The following is a 15375-nucleotide window of genomic DNA, read 5'->3' on the forward strand; positions in this document are numbered from 1 at the left end:
CTGCCTTACTTTAAGTTTTGTATGGAGATGTTCTAAAAACTAAATTATTTATTAAATGCAAAATACTTAGATCATTGCCCAGCACACAGTAACTGTTCTATAAGTGGTATTATTTAAATGGTGATCACTGTAGCCATCTTATATAATTGGTTTGAGGAATAAAAGAAATATTTATTAGTTCAGTCAATCATGCAACCGACCAACCAGCAGTGTCATACTCCCAGGCCCTCAATAAATGTAATTTTAATGTTATTATCCTTTCAGTTGATATGTGATGTAATTTCTCCAAACCTTGGTTTGCTCACCTAAATGGATAATGAGCCCCTTTTCACAGTCATTAGCAGATGTAAGCAAAAGAATACAAGTAAAAATTTTATTAACATAAAGTCTTATACAAATTTTAAGTATATTTTTAAATAGCAAAACCTACTTAGCAGTCTCAAAAATGAGATTTTCCTCTTTAAATATTAAAATTCATCAACTGTAATATGTTCCTAAATAAACATGCCAAGAATGATATCTGAAACATAGCTCTAAAGACCTTCAGCCGCATCAAAGTAAAATCTGATTTTGTTAAGTCTCCCAAATGACTTAATTTGGAAACAGACAAAGGTAAAGAAGTAAGAAATAGAGGGGGGAAAGAACTAATAAGGAAATTCCTTACCTGAGTCCAAAACAGTCAGTAAGAGCAATGGATGAATCATAAACTCCTTCCACATAGCCCCGGTAATGACAATGATCCTAGATGATAAAAACTGTATTATCTTCAGATAGTTAACACTGCTGAAAATCATTATGGAAATTACAGGGCTAACAAAATTATTTAAGGTAAGTAAACTAAAAATTGTATTTATATTATTAGCACCTCACAATATAACATGGCATTCTTTAGACTATTCCAGATTATCTACTACCACCCTACAAGTACACATATGTTTAGTATTCTCAAGAATACTAAGTATAAACAGCTCTACTCCAATAACCTTTAAGCCTAGAAGCAGAAAAAGACATCATGTCATGTTTAACATTTTAAATCACAGTCAATCTAAGACACAACTGCAGCCAACTGACATCTAATACAGAAGAGGACCTTGTGACAGGCTAATGACAACAAGGGAAAAAAACAGTACGTAGCCAAAAAGAAGTGATTTCGGTCAGATTATTTTCTTTTCTTCCTATAGATATATTGACTGTATTATTATTATTAATTATACATTCAGCCATCTCTAAAAACTAAAAGTCTGTATACTTAATTTTGAGCAAGAAATTGGCCAGTGGAAATGCAAGCATATTGTTTACTAATATTGAACTTTTTTAATACACAATAAGATCTTCTCATTTTTAAAACAACTACAAAGCAATAAAAAAGAAAAACAGCCAAAGGTATGGGGTGACGGAGAACTAGCCCTACCACACGTTGAGATGTATCACAAGGCCTTAATAACTAAAACAGCACAGTACCGGCGATGCGTTAATTGAAAGACCAACCAGTGAAACAGGATACAAAGTCTCAAAAGAGCCCAAAGTACATACAGAACTTTTATGATAAAAGTGGCACCTCGAATCACTGTGGCAAAGATGTACTTTTAATAAACGGTGCTCAGTCCATTGGTTAGACATTTAGAAAAGGATAAAATTAGATCCATACTTCACAGCATACATAAAAATAAACTCCAAATGGATTGAGAATCTAAACATAAAAAATAAAACCATACAAGAACTAAAAGTAAACATGGGTGAATTCCTATTTAACCTGTATGTAAAGAAAGGGTTTCTAACTATCACTCAACAGCTATATGCAATAAAAGACTGATAATTTTTGCTATATAAAAAAAATATTTTTAATCTTCTACATGGAAATAAACACACACAAACAAAAAAAGGTCAAAAAATAATTCACAGACTGGGAGAAAATATATCAAAGATAAAGGCTTAATATCCTTAACTTATTATAAAGTACTCTTAAACAATCAAGGGAGAAGATTAAAAACCCAATAAAAAACTGGCCAAAGACATGAACAATCTGAAAAGGAGGATATAAAAGTGTCATTACATACTGAAAATATTTTCAATCTCACTTATGATAAAACAAGAACTCATGAGTCTGTACTAATATAAATAAATAAAGGAAAACTCTTCCTTACAGTAGAAAGCACTGACAAATATAAAAGCACTGATGAAATTAAGAAATTATAATTTTAACAACTATTATAATAACAATTGATTCAGGCAAATACCAAACACTAAAACTAGTGGGTAAAAATTTGAGAAGAAAACAGGATATCCATATAGTCTCAAAGTATCTAGCCAGAATATTAACTTAAAAATTAAAAACAGTAACTTTATAGAAGAAAAACCTGTCAATAATAGGGCTCACTGCAGCATATGCTTACTGATTTGACACACACTGAAACCCACTCAGTACCTCTTCGGTGGTACTCCTGCCAAAAGTACATAACCTGAAGCTGATCATGGGTAAAGATCAAACAAACTCAAATGGCAGGACATTCTACAAAAATTTGGACTATAAATGTTGTGAAAGACAAATAAAGATAAGTATTTCCAGATTAAAGAAGACTGAAAATACATGACTACTAAATGCAACACATGAAGTTGGATTTTCTTTCATCATTATATAGCTGTTGATATGAACGAGACTGACTTCATTTTTGTGGCCTTGATTTCTTGTTCAACTTTTTCATGCTGTGAACTCTGACTAACCTCACTAGTTTCAGCCAGCATACTAAAGCCTTATAATTAATGATTATCCGTGTTCTTTAAAATTTTACAATATCACTATAAACATTCTTGTCAGTAATGAGCCGAAATGTCATGGTAACCAAGATAAATATCAAACCAGGTGCTGGCATCAATTATAAGCAACCATCCATCATACGACCACCAGGAGGTATGGTTTCTGGCACATACTGCTGCATTCATTGTTCCTTTGTCTTGTCAATCATTAGTACGTTAGCTATACCATTTAAAATATTTACTGTTAACAACTGCTTGGTAGGGGAGATTAGCTGCACAGACCGTGGGGTTCCCTCCTACTTTTATTTTTACCCCTGTAAGTAACTTACCCTACAACAAGTTCTGTTATATATTCTATGGAGTTCCCTGCCTCATTTTTCAGTCTCAAGATACCTTCTTGTTCTGGTGACCACTATACCTTCCCTCCACCATCAGACAGCTATAAAGGATATAATTGGGATGACAGACCAAAGAAAATCACTAGGTTTATAAATTAGACAATAGTCATGCTTTAATGTTAACTTCCTATTTTTGAGAATTATACTAGTTACCAAAAAAAAAAAAAAAAATTTCCTTGTTTTTAGGAAAGTTACATTGAAGTATTTAAGGGTAAAGGGAAACACCATGTTTGCAACATAACTTAAAAGGTTCAGGAAAAAAAAAGGAAAGAAACAATAAAATAATCTACGTGAAGGTACACATGAATGTTTTATATTACTCGTGCAAAGTTTCCTGTAAGTCTATAACTACACAGTTAAACACTAAACAACACAAGCTAAATTTCAACACTGTACAGCTTGTTCTTGTGTGAGGCAATTTACAACCACTAATGTTTTTCTTTCCAGTGTTCTATATTACAGCTTTGATGTTGCCTTCTCACTAAGGAAAAAAATACCTTCTACTGTAACAGATGAAGTAACACTTATGAGAAAGTAATACAGTAACCCAAAGCACTCAAAAATTAAATGTTTCTAGTTTCAACTATAATAAAAAAATAAAATTAAAAAAAAAAAAAGCTCTCATTTGACATGACTGAAATCCAGCACTTAGTCACTACATCCACCAACTTAATGATATTTTTTAAATTACTCTTTATTAATCTTTTGAAAGCACCATGTTACTTTAAAAAAACAAATCATATTTTGTACGTTTATAAAACATTTATTTACTGCATGATGGCAGTAGAGAACAAATGGCATAAGCAACTTCGGAAACACACAAACTCTAAGCAAAAAACTCAACTAGTGGGAGCAGAAGTACATGGAACTATTAGAGAACAGACTATTAGCCACAAGAACCCAGTACACCGGGGGCAGTCAATATATTTTTAGAGGAAACAAAGAGCAAGGATTAGTTGGGGGGATAAATTAAAAGACTTTCCTAATGCATTTGCAAGGTACCCCCAAAGTTCTAAGGTACAGAAATTTGGAGTTTTATTTCACACAGCAAGTCATATAAAATGGTTATTAAAACTTTGTTTCTTTGTGGAAAATGGCCTTGTGGAAGACACTGATAATGAAAGCCACATAAGCTTTACAAATTACTTTAGTCTTAAATAACAGAATCATAAGGGAAAGCATTTAAATTTTCTCAGTTTAAATTAATTGCATTTTATGGACAAAAGTATATGTTATTATGATATCTGACGATCTAGCTATATGCAAAAAAACCCATACCAAAGTTTTAATTGGTATCTGAAATCTGCTTCATATTTTCATCTGACCAAAATTCAATACCAAGAAATAAGTGAAAGACTCTATCTATCTTTGTTTGAATTTTTCAAACACCCAGGAAAGCACAATCACATAATACTTTAAGCTAACAGTTCCATAAATTTCTAACTAAAATCTATTTTTAGCAGTTTTAAGTATATATGCTTTCAATAATAAATAATAATGGCATTTATTGAGTTAAAAATTGTCAAAATGGCTGTTCTAAGAATTTTACAAATATTAATTCAGTTAAGCCTCCTCCTAACTCCATGGAGTCATTAATTCTCCCATTTGAAGGGGAAGATATTAAGGCATAGACAGGTTAAAGTAATTTGATCAGCAAATAAACGACAGGGCCAAGATTCTAGTCCAAACAGTGTGTATCTCCAGAACAGCAACAATAAAAGCTTTTTTTGAAATCACTGCTTTTGTCAAGTGGCATTAATTATATGGTCTTTGGCCTCAAGCCATAGTAATCTTAAACTGGATGGATGAATGATTTGTAATCTAGTTTACGCTATCATATAAATTTAAGCTCCTCTACTAATTTGCTATTAAACAATGAACAAACAGAGCACTAAGGAATCATCAAAAAAGCATAGGGCTAAGTGAGCATTTCCTTACTTTTTTAAAGGACTAATTAATTGTTTAAAATTTAATTAAATTACTTAAAGACTAATATACTCTAAAATAAAGGCTTTGCCTTCTATTGATTTGAAGAGTGCTGCAAAAGTTACTAACTAACAAAACAATTCAAGCTAGCAAAACATTACAAAGCTCAGGGGAAAAATAACACATTTATTGGAAACAAAGACTTCTTCTAAAAACTATTGCAAAAGAAAAAGTTATACAATACCTAATTGCCAAAAGCATTATAAAACACTCTCCCTGAATAAAACTAAAAATGTTTATGCTCTAATTAAATAACACATAAAGCCAAATTGATATCTGTCAATATTTTTCAGGTATACCTGGCCAATTCTGTCTTTAGGAATGCACTGTTCTCTGATGCAAAGAGTACTAACTACACTTCTTTAGGAAAGAATGGTTTTCAGTGACAAATTGGAACCTATAACAGCAAGCTGGTGTTTGTGCTTTATGAAGTACTAATGGTAAAGCAAATGATTTAATAAGGAAGTAAGATTTTGGAGATAGTAAATTTCAGTAAGATAATCTTTCAAAATATATCAAACTTTTTTCCTTTCACCATCAGTAAGGATTATCATTAAATGGAGGATTATTCTCCTGGTCTTTAAAAAAAAAACAAAAAACTTGACTCTACTGAGTACCTAGAGAGCTGTAAGGTACAGTTTAGTTTATATAAACTCACCGTCCACCCCACCACCACCAGGACAACTCCATATATTATAATGTCAAAAGTGACCCTTGAAGTTGAGAGATATAACAGTGCTGAGCACCTAAATAGAAGGCATTTTAAAATTACAATTCTTTTAAATTCTGCTGTAGGATCAGGAATAAAATATATTACCTGTATATCAGGATAGTCAGAGATCAGAGCCCCTTCGTTGTTGTAGGTATAAACTACAAAATCTTTGGGCAAAAGGTCTCTGGAAGAGGAATAAAACACACCATTTAAAATTATTTTATTTATATGCAACTAAGGACACAACTCATAAAGCATTATTCCTAGAAGAGATGAGCAGGATAAAAATTTTCACCTGATATACTATTATTTAAAGACGGAGCTATCATAAAACTAAACACTCACAAGTGGACGGGCATCTGGCATCTGAAACCATGAGCATCACTTGTTCATAAAAAATGTTAAGCTGTATGTTTGTTCTAATGGTCATAAAATGCTGGTTACAAAACAATAATGATAATAACACAAACAATGCCCTTAAATTTTTCTGATACATCTCACAGGAAAAGCATAAATTGGGTTATACACTACATATTTCTAGAAGTAAAATAGTGCTTTTACGCTTTTCTAAAAGTACTATATAAACTAGAAGTGCTCATTGCCTTCACCTCCTAAGTACAGAAGCAAAATGTGTCAGTTTTTGGAGGAAGCAATACTGCTGCCGCCTGAAGCTTCCCTGCATGTTAAGGGAGCTCAGTAGTGTAAACCACATATGTAAAGGTAGGGTTGTCTTTCTTGAAGAAAAAATATTCAGACACTTGTTAAAAGATGATGAGGCTGACTCGTATTCAGGATCACCATGAGAGGAATAGGGCGTTACAGTCGGGGAGAGAGATAGGGCTCAATTCCAATTGCAGCACAGGCCACTGGGAATCTATGGATAAGGAGCTGGGTGGGGGTCAAATAGAAAGAAAATTACCAAGAGGAAACATCAAGGGGTAAGAGTGGCTCTGGCTAACAGGCCTGACAGATTCTTACTGAAGACTGACCAGGGTGATCAGAGATTATCTGAGGGTGGTGGAGGATGAGGAACCTGTTCAGACATCCAAATTGATCAGTTATCAATGGACCAGCTTATCTATATTGTTTAGAGCTGGACAGACTGATGGTTTGCATGCAGTTTAACCAGCCACACAGCCTGACTTTGTTATGTGACCAAGGTAGCATAAAAGATCCCCTCTTGAAACTTGTGCCTGAGCTCCCCTGAAAATATGGTGCTTCACACATAGCACAGTGTTTTGTAATCTGAAGACACACCCATGTGTGGGTCCAATACATGGCTCTCCCACCACCTGTGACAAGGGCTGGCCAGGGGGGCCCTGGCCAGAAAGAATGTGTATTGTTTTGGCAATGGATTTTAACTCCTTTCTTATCTCCTTTTGGGAGTGGCTTCTTGTCCTGTGACTGCTTCTTGACCTTCTCCTTCTGCACGTTTACAATGTTGTAACCTAGTGGGCCACACGTAGGTCTGTGCAACCTGGGCCTGTGCTGCCTTTGTCTGGGACCCCTTATAATGAGCCTCAGATGGGAGGACGTGCGGTCTCTCCAGCACCAACCCACCGCCATCGGTGCGCTCCCCTGTAATGTTATAAATGGCATGTCCACCTCTGCTAGTCCTCCGGGTGGTTCTCTCGGAATATCATGAACACTTAAGCAGCTCCCCAGTTTGGGGCTCCTCTGCTACATTGTGCAACTGAGAAAGGACCGTGGGGGGCTCTGCTTGGAAGTTTTTGAACCTCCTAATGATTAGTTGCTCTTTCTTTTTCCTGATACACATCTTCACATTTATTAATGTCTACTTGGGTGAGCCTGGGACCAGCCTGTGGAGTCTTGTGTCCTTTCAAACATCCATCAGCGTTCAGTCATTGCACCATCTCCCCGCCCCTCACTCTCCCCGACACGTGCACACCCTTTGTTCCCTCTTGTGGTGCATGTGAAAATACATTGCAGATACTGGGCTTTGTTCTGTCCTTCTTCCTCTTTGGAAGTCCGCCTGCCCAGTGCCAAGTCTCCAGGAACAGGCTCGCTGGCCTGCAGCACTGACCATGAATGGCTCAACCTGCCTAATACTGGATTCAGGATACCTGATTACATCAGGTTCTTCTTCTAAGCTAAATCTTCCAAACCAGCCCGTATCAATAGTAAAGGGATATTTTAACCTCCTGTTTAATTTACCCTTCTGTTTATTTTTAAATTTCTTCAGCACAGGCAGAGAAAACGTGTGCTATCTTCTTTAACCAAATTCTCAAGGGATTCGTGACCTCAAAGAAGTTAAGACCACTATTCTAGAGGCAATGGGAAGAAAAATAAGCATTTACTCAAATATAGTCCCTCTTTCATTGAACTTCATGATTTCCCCATTACTAGAAAGGGTGTATCTGAGTCATTTTATTGTAGGCTATCTACCCTAACTTCTTTTCATTAGTGATCACTAGCTTTGATGACTCCCAATTTTCCTACCAATTCAAGAAGCACAGCAATGTAGACCCTACATAGCACATATATAGAGATGATTAGACTTCAGGTCAAATGACTTGAATTTGCACTCCAGCTTGAATACTTACAAACTAAGTGATGCTGAGCAAGTGAACTAACCTTCCTCAGCCTTAGTATCCTTATGCATAAAATGAGGCAAATAGACACTGCTCTACAATGAAGTTATGACAACCTAATAAGTGACGTAAAAGTTATGAAAATGCTTTATAAGCTCAAAACTTTACAAACATAAGGAACTATAATTTTACAGAAAATTTTTTTAAATTTATATCTCCTTATAGAAAGTAGGAGAAAATATTAAGACCTATAATTTCTGCACATATTGACATCATCATATAGGGGGTCAAGTAGGATCTCTCAGGAGTTTGGTGAGAATTAAATAAATAATACATTTAAAGGAACCTGATACAGTGCCTAGAACACAGAAATGTTTAATAAATGTTAACGCCTGTCAAATATAGTAGATGGCTTCAAAAAGCCTCTCTGTCTGAAAATATTTATTACACTGCTTAGAATTCTGTTAGGGAGATTCAGACCCTTTGACGCAGCCTCTTCTTCTAAGATGAAAAGTGTTACTCAAACTTGAGGATGCATATAAATCATCTGGAAAACTTGTTAAAACACAGATTGCTGTGACACCTCCCAAAATTCTGGTTCATTCGAGTCTTGGACTTGAGGATTTGCATTTCTAACAAACTCCCAGGGGATGCTGCTGGTTCCAAGACAGCACGGTGAGAAGTACTTCCTTAGACAGGAACTCTTTACATCCCATCATTCACACCTTAGTGGAAATGGGTTTATTAGTTGTCTTTTTTTCTGGGATCTCTCACTAAAGATACTGGAAAGTTTGCTACATAAGAAAAGGGAAAGAGGGGACAAGACAGGCTACAGAAGAGTGGAAGGCTCAGCACAGTGACAAACCTGGCATTTCAAAAAGGCAGCTGAAGAAGACAGATTACCAAAGTGGGAACAGGTGAAAATATGCCAAAATAAGGAGAAAAGATTAAAATGGGGAGGCAAGAGACTACTGTTAAGGACTGAATGTTTGTGCCCGGACCCAGTGGAACTATGTTTGGAGATGAAACAGCCACAAAGGAGGTAATTATAGTTGAATGAGGTCATAAGTGTGAAGTCCTAAGGGAACAGAATTGGTGCCCTTATCAGAAGAGACACAAACACCAGGGAGAGGTCATGGGAGCACACAGGGAGATAACCATATACAACCACATGGAGAGCCCTCACCAGCCACCAACCCTGCTGGCACCTGGACTTCCGATCTCCAGAACTGTGACAAATAAACTTCTGTTGTTAAATCTGTGCTACTTTGTTATGGCAACTCCTGCAGATTGACGTGATGACTTAAAGACTGCTTTACCCCTGCTCAGTTGTTCCTTGGGTTGATAACAATTTAAAAGTTTTCTTCTTAAATGCAGCTTTCTCTTACTTTAAATTTATTTTCCCTTGCTCTCTTGTCAAGAGAAATATAAAATAATAGGGCTTTTTCAAAACTTCTAGTGTTATTATTCTCAGTTCTCATCAATCCACTAAACAACATCTAACTAGAAAAGAAACCTGTACATTATTGAAAAAAACATTACTGAAAAGCAGAGTAAATTAAATTTCTTACTTATTCCTTTCCAGGTGAATAATATGCTCTTTTCCTTCAGCTTGAATGACATAAGATACCTAAATGCACAAAGAAGGAGAAAAGAACAATAAAACACCACCTTATAAATTAGTTTTCAACAAGTATTTATAAGACACTGCAAACTCCATCCTCAATTAAAATAATTTGGTATTGACTGAAATTATTTTTACAGAAAAACCTTATATATGCTCTTAAATAATAAAAAATACTCTGACCATCCCTGCTTTCCTTTAATAACCTATTGTGGAAAATTATTTCCATGTTTATTTAAACTCTTCTTAAATTCATTATGAAATTGAGCTATAACTTCAGAATTATTTTTGTAAAGTCCATCCATGTATCACCTACACTAAAAGTAGTTCTTCCTATTGTTTAAATGAAATAAACTTCTTAGTTTCATGAAATTATCCCTAGATCTAATTATCTAAAAGTTGAAAAGAAATACATACACTCTTATAATTTTGTATCTTCCCATGACTTACCACATTTCATCAATTCTAAAACACATTTTTTCCCCACACATGAACATTTCTGAAATCAGGATGCATCATTCAAAGGCACAGGAGCCTCTGTTTCTTTCCTAATTAGTGGTACATTAAATAATAACAGGCCTTACCATGAATGGCATCTCAGAGTCAATGAACTGACATAAGGTAACTTGCACTTACACATCCTCAAGTTCATGGGATCCTCTTCTCTACCTCAACAACTCTGAAACAGCTTCCCCAGAAACTCACCGGTTCATTAGCCAGAAATGTTTAATGTGATCACTAGAATCAGGAGATTCAACTTTGCCTTAACTCTTATCAAAAAGAGAACATCATGAAAAGACTTAGCAAATAATATTAACAGCCGTGTCCTTGTATTTTCCCTACTGTGTGTGGACTCTAAGTTAACATCTTGCCAAGAAATAGCATGATTTCCTCTCCCACAGCCTAGATCCCAGATCCTGGCACTCTGCTTCCTCATCCTGAGTGGGAGGCTGAGAAGTCTTTGTGATCTACCTGTATGTCCACTGAGGCATCAAAAATACCAAGCTCCTCCCATCACCCCAGTTTTGGCATGTGACTTTCTATCCTTTCTGCTCTTGGCCGATCATCTGATTAAAAATGTCACTGTCATCTCATTCTGAGGAGAATTCTGAGAGTCAGAACTGTTTCATGATACTGTATTCTTTCCCCATATATCTGCCTTGATTGCTCATTCCCCTCTTTCTGGTCTTCACTCACAGGTGACCATCTCAGTAAGGCATCCCGAAAATGTACTACTAAAAAGACCCAAACAATCCTACCCTAGCCCTACCCTTATTTCTACACTCCTTATTCCCCTTTCTGTTTTTAATTTTCTCCAGAGTACTTATTATCATCTTAAGTAATCTGTCTTATTAATCTATATAACTTGTTTATTGTCTCTGCCCCCCCAAATGGAAGCTCTATAAGGGCATGGATTTTTGTCTGTTTTGTTCCCTGCCATATCCCCAATGCCTAAACAGTGCTTTCACTTCTGCACATTTTTAAAGGGGCCAGTGAGTGACATTTATTATGGTCACAAATATCTATGTATATAGTACTGATGAAGATACAATCAGAGACAAAATAAAAAAGAAAACAGTCCTTATGCTTGTGAAGAAAAAGAGAAAAATAATGAAGCAAGCACAAAGTAATTCTATTCTAAGGCAAAAAAATCAAATGGTAGAATACCCAGTTCAAAAAAAAACAAGAAAAAATTATAAATTGTTCCACTGGAATGAGATCTTACACTCATTCATTCCTTACTTTAGAGGAGAAAATGAAGGGCTAAAACTAAAAGCTCCCAAATCTAACCTCCAGTGTTCTTTTTTCTATGCCCAGCCCTTAAACAATGTGCAAGCTGCCTTATATTTATAAATATATCAGCAATTCAATGAGAATAAACTCTATCCTTCACTGTATGTTACTGTTAAATTATAATAAAGTTAAATTATAATTCTACAAAGATGAAGAGTTTACACAATCAGTTTTTGTCCAAATATATTGTTTCTGAACTTTATAGTAAGACAAAAGAGTATAAAAACAATTTTTGTGCATTGGTTACCCCATTAACTACACAGTATGCTTCTTCCAATATGAAGATAAAACTTACTTTTGAGTAAACAGTCCTAATATGAAATAAATGCATGTACTACATTACTATTCTCCAGTGCCTGTGAAAATACAGTATGAACTATTCTACCAATCACAAACTAAGAGAGTGGTTATTTCTTATTATTACAACAAGATCACTGTAACCATCAGCCATCGGTTAAGGGTTAGGAATCTATGTAATCAGCTTCCTACCCTGGTCCTAATATTTTATTTAACTATTTCATTCTGTTTTGTTTCAAGTTGACCATTTTGTCTTTAAAGAAAAATACCAAGGATCAATATGTCACTTTTACTAGAACAACATCAAATAAATATCAGTGCCATACATACAGTTCTGTACTAGACTTTGACTTGTAATTTACTCATTGAACCAATCACTGCTGAAAGTAACACCTTTGTGGTTAAAAAAAAATTAAAAACATACATATTTCTCAAGCGATAACTTACCTGTTTTGAATAGGGCCTCCGGGCTTCTCTTCGTTCTCTAGTTAATCTCCAAGGAGTTATAATTTCATAAGAAGAGAGATGAGAGGTCTGTTGAAAGCCTACAGAAAATGGAATAATAAATATAACAAGTGAGCCTGAAAAAAACTACATGGTACCAAAATATAATGGAATTCAAAAGCTGAACGCTCAAATCATGGAACTCATTTGATTCAACATACTACTGGAAGTTCTAGTCACAGCAATCAGACAAGAAAAAGAAATGAAAGGCATCCAAATTGGAAAGGAGGAAGTAAAACTGTCATTATTTGCAGATGACATGATAGTGTATACAGAAAACCCCATAGTCTCCACCAAAAATCCACTTGACCTAATAAGTGAACTTGACAAAATTGCGGATGCCAAGTCAATATTCAGAAATCGAGGGTATTTTTGTACACCAACAATGAAATATCAGAAAGAGAAACTAGGAAAAAAATTCCATTCACTACAGCAATAAGAAAAATAAAGTACCTAGGAATAAACTTAACCAAGGAGGTAAAAAGACCTGTACTCGAAAAACTATAGAACACTGAAGAAAGAAATCAAGGAAGATACAAATAAATGGAAGCATACACCGTGTTCGTGAATTGGAAGAACTAACATCATTAAAATGTCCATACTACCCAAAGCAATCTATAGATTCAACGCAGATCCTATTAAAAGGTTGTTTAAGTAAATCATTACAGGCAGGGATATGTAGGCTAATAGACTCGGACAACTGTTACAGAAGCTGCACAATATGCAACTAAACTGAAATTTCTTATCACAACTCAGAAGCAAATACCACAGAGAAAAATAAATTCTCAGCAAGAGAATTACAGATAAGCAGCCAGATATTTAAACAACTCTCACTTTGAAACAGGGTGACTTTATAAGTCACACAGCTAGGATCAGGCAGTGAAACTATTTATTGAGGCTAGCTCTTTTATACTGATTGCTAGCAGAGAAAAAAAGTCCTACATAGGAATAAAAGCACAATTCTTATTTGGGGGGAAAAAACAATTAGTCATTCATTTTTAAAGGCTTTCAAAATTATAGCATCCCAAAATAACATATATGTAATGGCTATTACTATGATATCAACTTCTTGGTTTTAAAATCCAAGGATCCACGTTCTGAGTGTCTTAAGGAGTTCCAAAATATAAGAAATGTATATACATAGGCTACATCATTCAAAAATAATATATTACTAGTTGTATTAAAATATTACTTCCGATATCAAAGATGGCGGAGGAGTAAGTGGAAGCTACACTAACCTCCTCCCAGGACTAGTCTGGATTTACAACTTAATTTTGGAGAAATCATGTGGAATAACCAACCAAACACTAGCTGGAGAGAAGTGTTATAACCATGGAGAGACAGAAAAGGCCGCTACATCACAACGTGACCGGTAGGGAGTGCGGAGATGCGGAAGGGCTCACTGGGCTTCCATGGGTGGCAGCTGAAAGGCCTGAGAAACAGCTCCGCAGTCGGGGGTTCCCCCTGAGAAGGGCAGGGTCTAAACCCCCAGCTGGGCTTCCCAGCCTACAGCAACAGAGTGGAAAGTAAAATGGTATCCAGCTGTGAAAAGCGAAAAGCCACAGGGTTTCTTGCTATCCGGAGAGAAACAGCTGGAGAAAAAGAGCTCTTAGGCGGATCACATACGAAAATATTTTGGCCCCCACTTACCCTGGGCTCAAGCAGAGGGAAGGCAGAGAGGACTGGAGACGCTTGGGGAGAGTTTGGCGCGGTGGCTTTGAGGGAAGAACTGGGAGAACAGCTGACCTGGTCCCAGTGCTGACTCATCCCCACACTGCAGGCAGACCATTCCCCTCTGAGTGGCGTCAGCTTGAGGGGAAGCAAAAGCCCTGCCTACAGGAATTAAGCTGCCACACACTCGGTCCTTAAACTTGACAGCTAATCACAGATTGAATAGATTAACAACTAAAGAAGTCAGACAAAGGCAGTAGATCTCTGGAAGTCTCCAACAGGCTGCCTAGGACCAGACTGGTACATGATCTGACGCCACCAGGGGCAGACCCAGGAAGTGCAGATCATTCTAAGAACACCAACAAACAATATGAGTCACAAAAATGGGGAGACAGAGAAACAATCCCCCATCGAAAGGAAAGGTAGAATCCCCAGAAAGAGTGCGAAATGAAATAGAGGGGAGCAAACTATCAGATATGGAATTGAAAGCATGGATTATGGAGAAGCTCAATGAGTTCAGCGGAAACTACAAAGAACTCCAGAAAAACTACAAGGAACTTACTGAAAATTACACCAGCATGAAAAAGGACATGGAATCTATCAATAAGAGCCAGGAGGAAACAAAGAATACAATCTCTGTATTGAAGAACACAGTAGAAGGAATTAAAAGCAGGCTAGAGGAAGCAGAAGATCGGATCAGCGAGCTGGAGGACAACTTAGACAAAAACTCCCAGACAGTGCAACAAAATGAAAAAAGACTGAACAAGACTGAAGAGGTTCTAAGACAGCTGCAGGACAACATGAAACGTAAAATATCCGTATCATAGGAATTCCAGAAGGAGAAGAAGAAGAACAAGGGATAGAAAACCTCTCTGAAACACTAATGACAGAAAACTTTCCTAACATGAGGAGAGAAAGAGTCACGCAAGTCCAGGAAGCACAGAGGGTCCCAATGAAGATGAACCCCAACAGGCCCACTTCAAGACACATCATAATTAAAATGGCAACATTGAAAGACAAAGAGAGAATCCTAGAAGCAGCAAGAGAGAAACAACTAATAACATACAAGGGAGCTCTTATAAG

The 15375-nt window shown here is 36.2% G+C and overlaps 1 protein-coding gene across 1 annotated transcript in view; it reads right to left on the minus strand.

The window, feature by feature from the left end:
* The window catches only part of ADAM9 (ADAM metallopeptidase domain 9), a 101798-nt gene that overhangs the window by 74631 nt on the left and 11792 nt on the right, over positions 1-15375 (minus strand). The window contains exons 2-5 of the mRNA XM_090258463.1: positions 12565-12662; positions 9974-10032; positions 5956-6034; positions 665-741 (exon numbers count right to left, since the gene is read on the minus strand). Of these exons, the coding sequence (XP_090114589.1) occupies positions 665-741; positions 5956-6034; positions 9974-10032; positions 12565-12662 (313 nt within the window). The remainder of the gene's footprint in view (positions 1-664; positions 742-5955; positions 6035-9973; positions 10033-12564; positions 12663-15375) is intronic.

This window comes from Furipterus horrens, unplaced genomic scaffold (genome assembly GCF_987537825.1).
Source record: "Furipterus horrens unplaced genomic scaffold, mFurHor1.1.pri manual_scaffold_12, whole genome shotgun sequence".
Taxonomy (NCBI): domain Eukaryota; kingdom Metazoa; phylum Chordata; class Mammalia; order Chiroptera; family Furipteridae; genus Furipterus; species Furipterus horrens.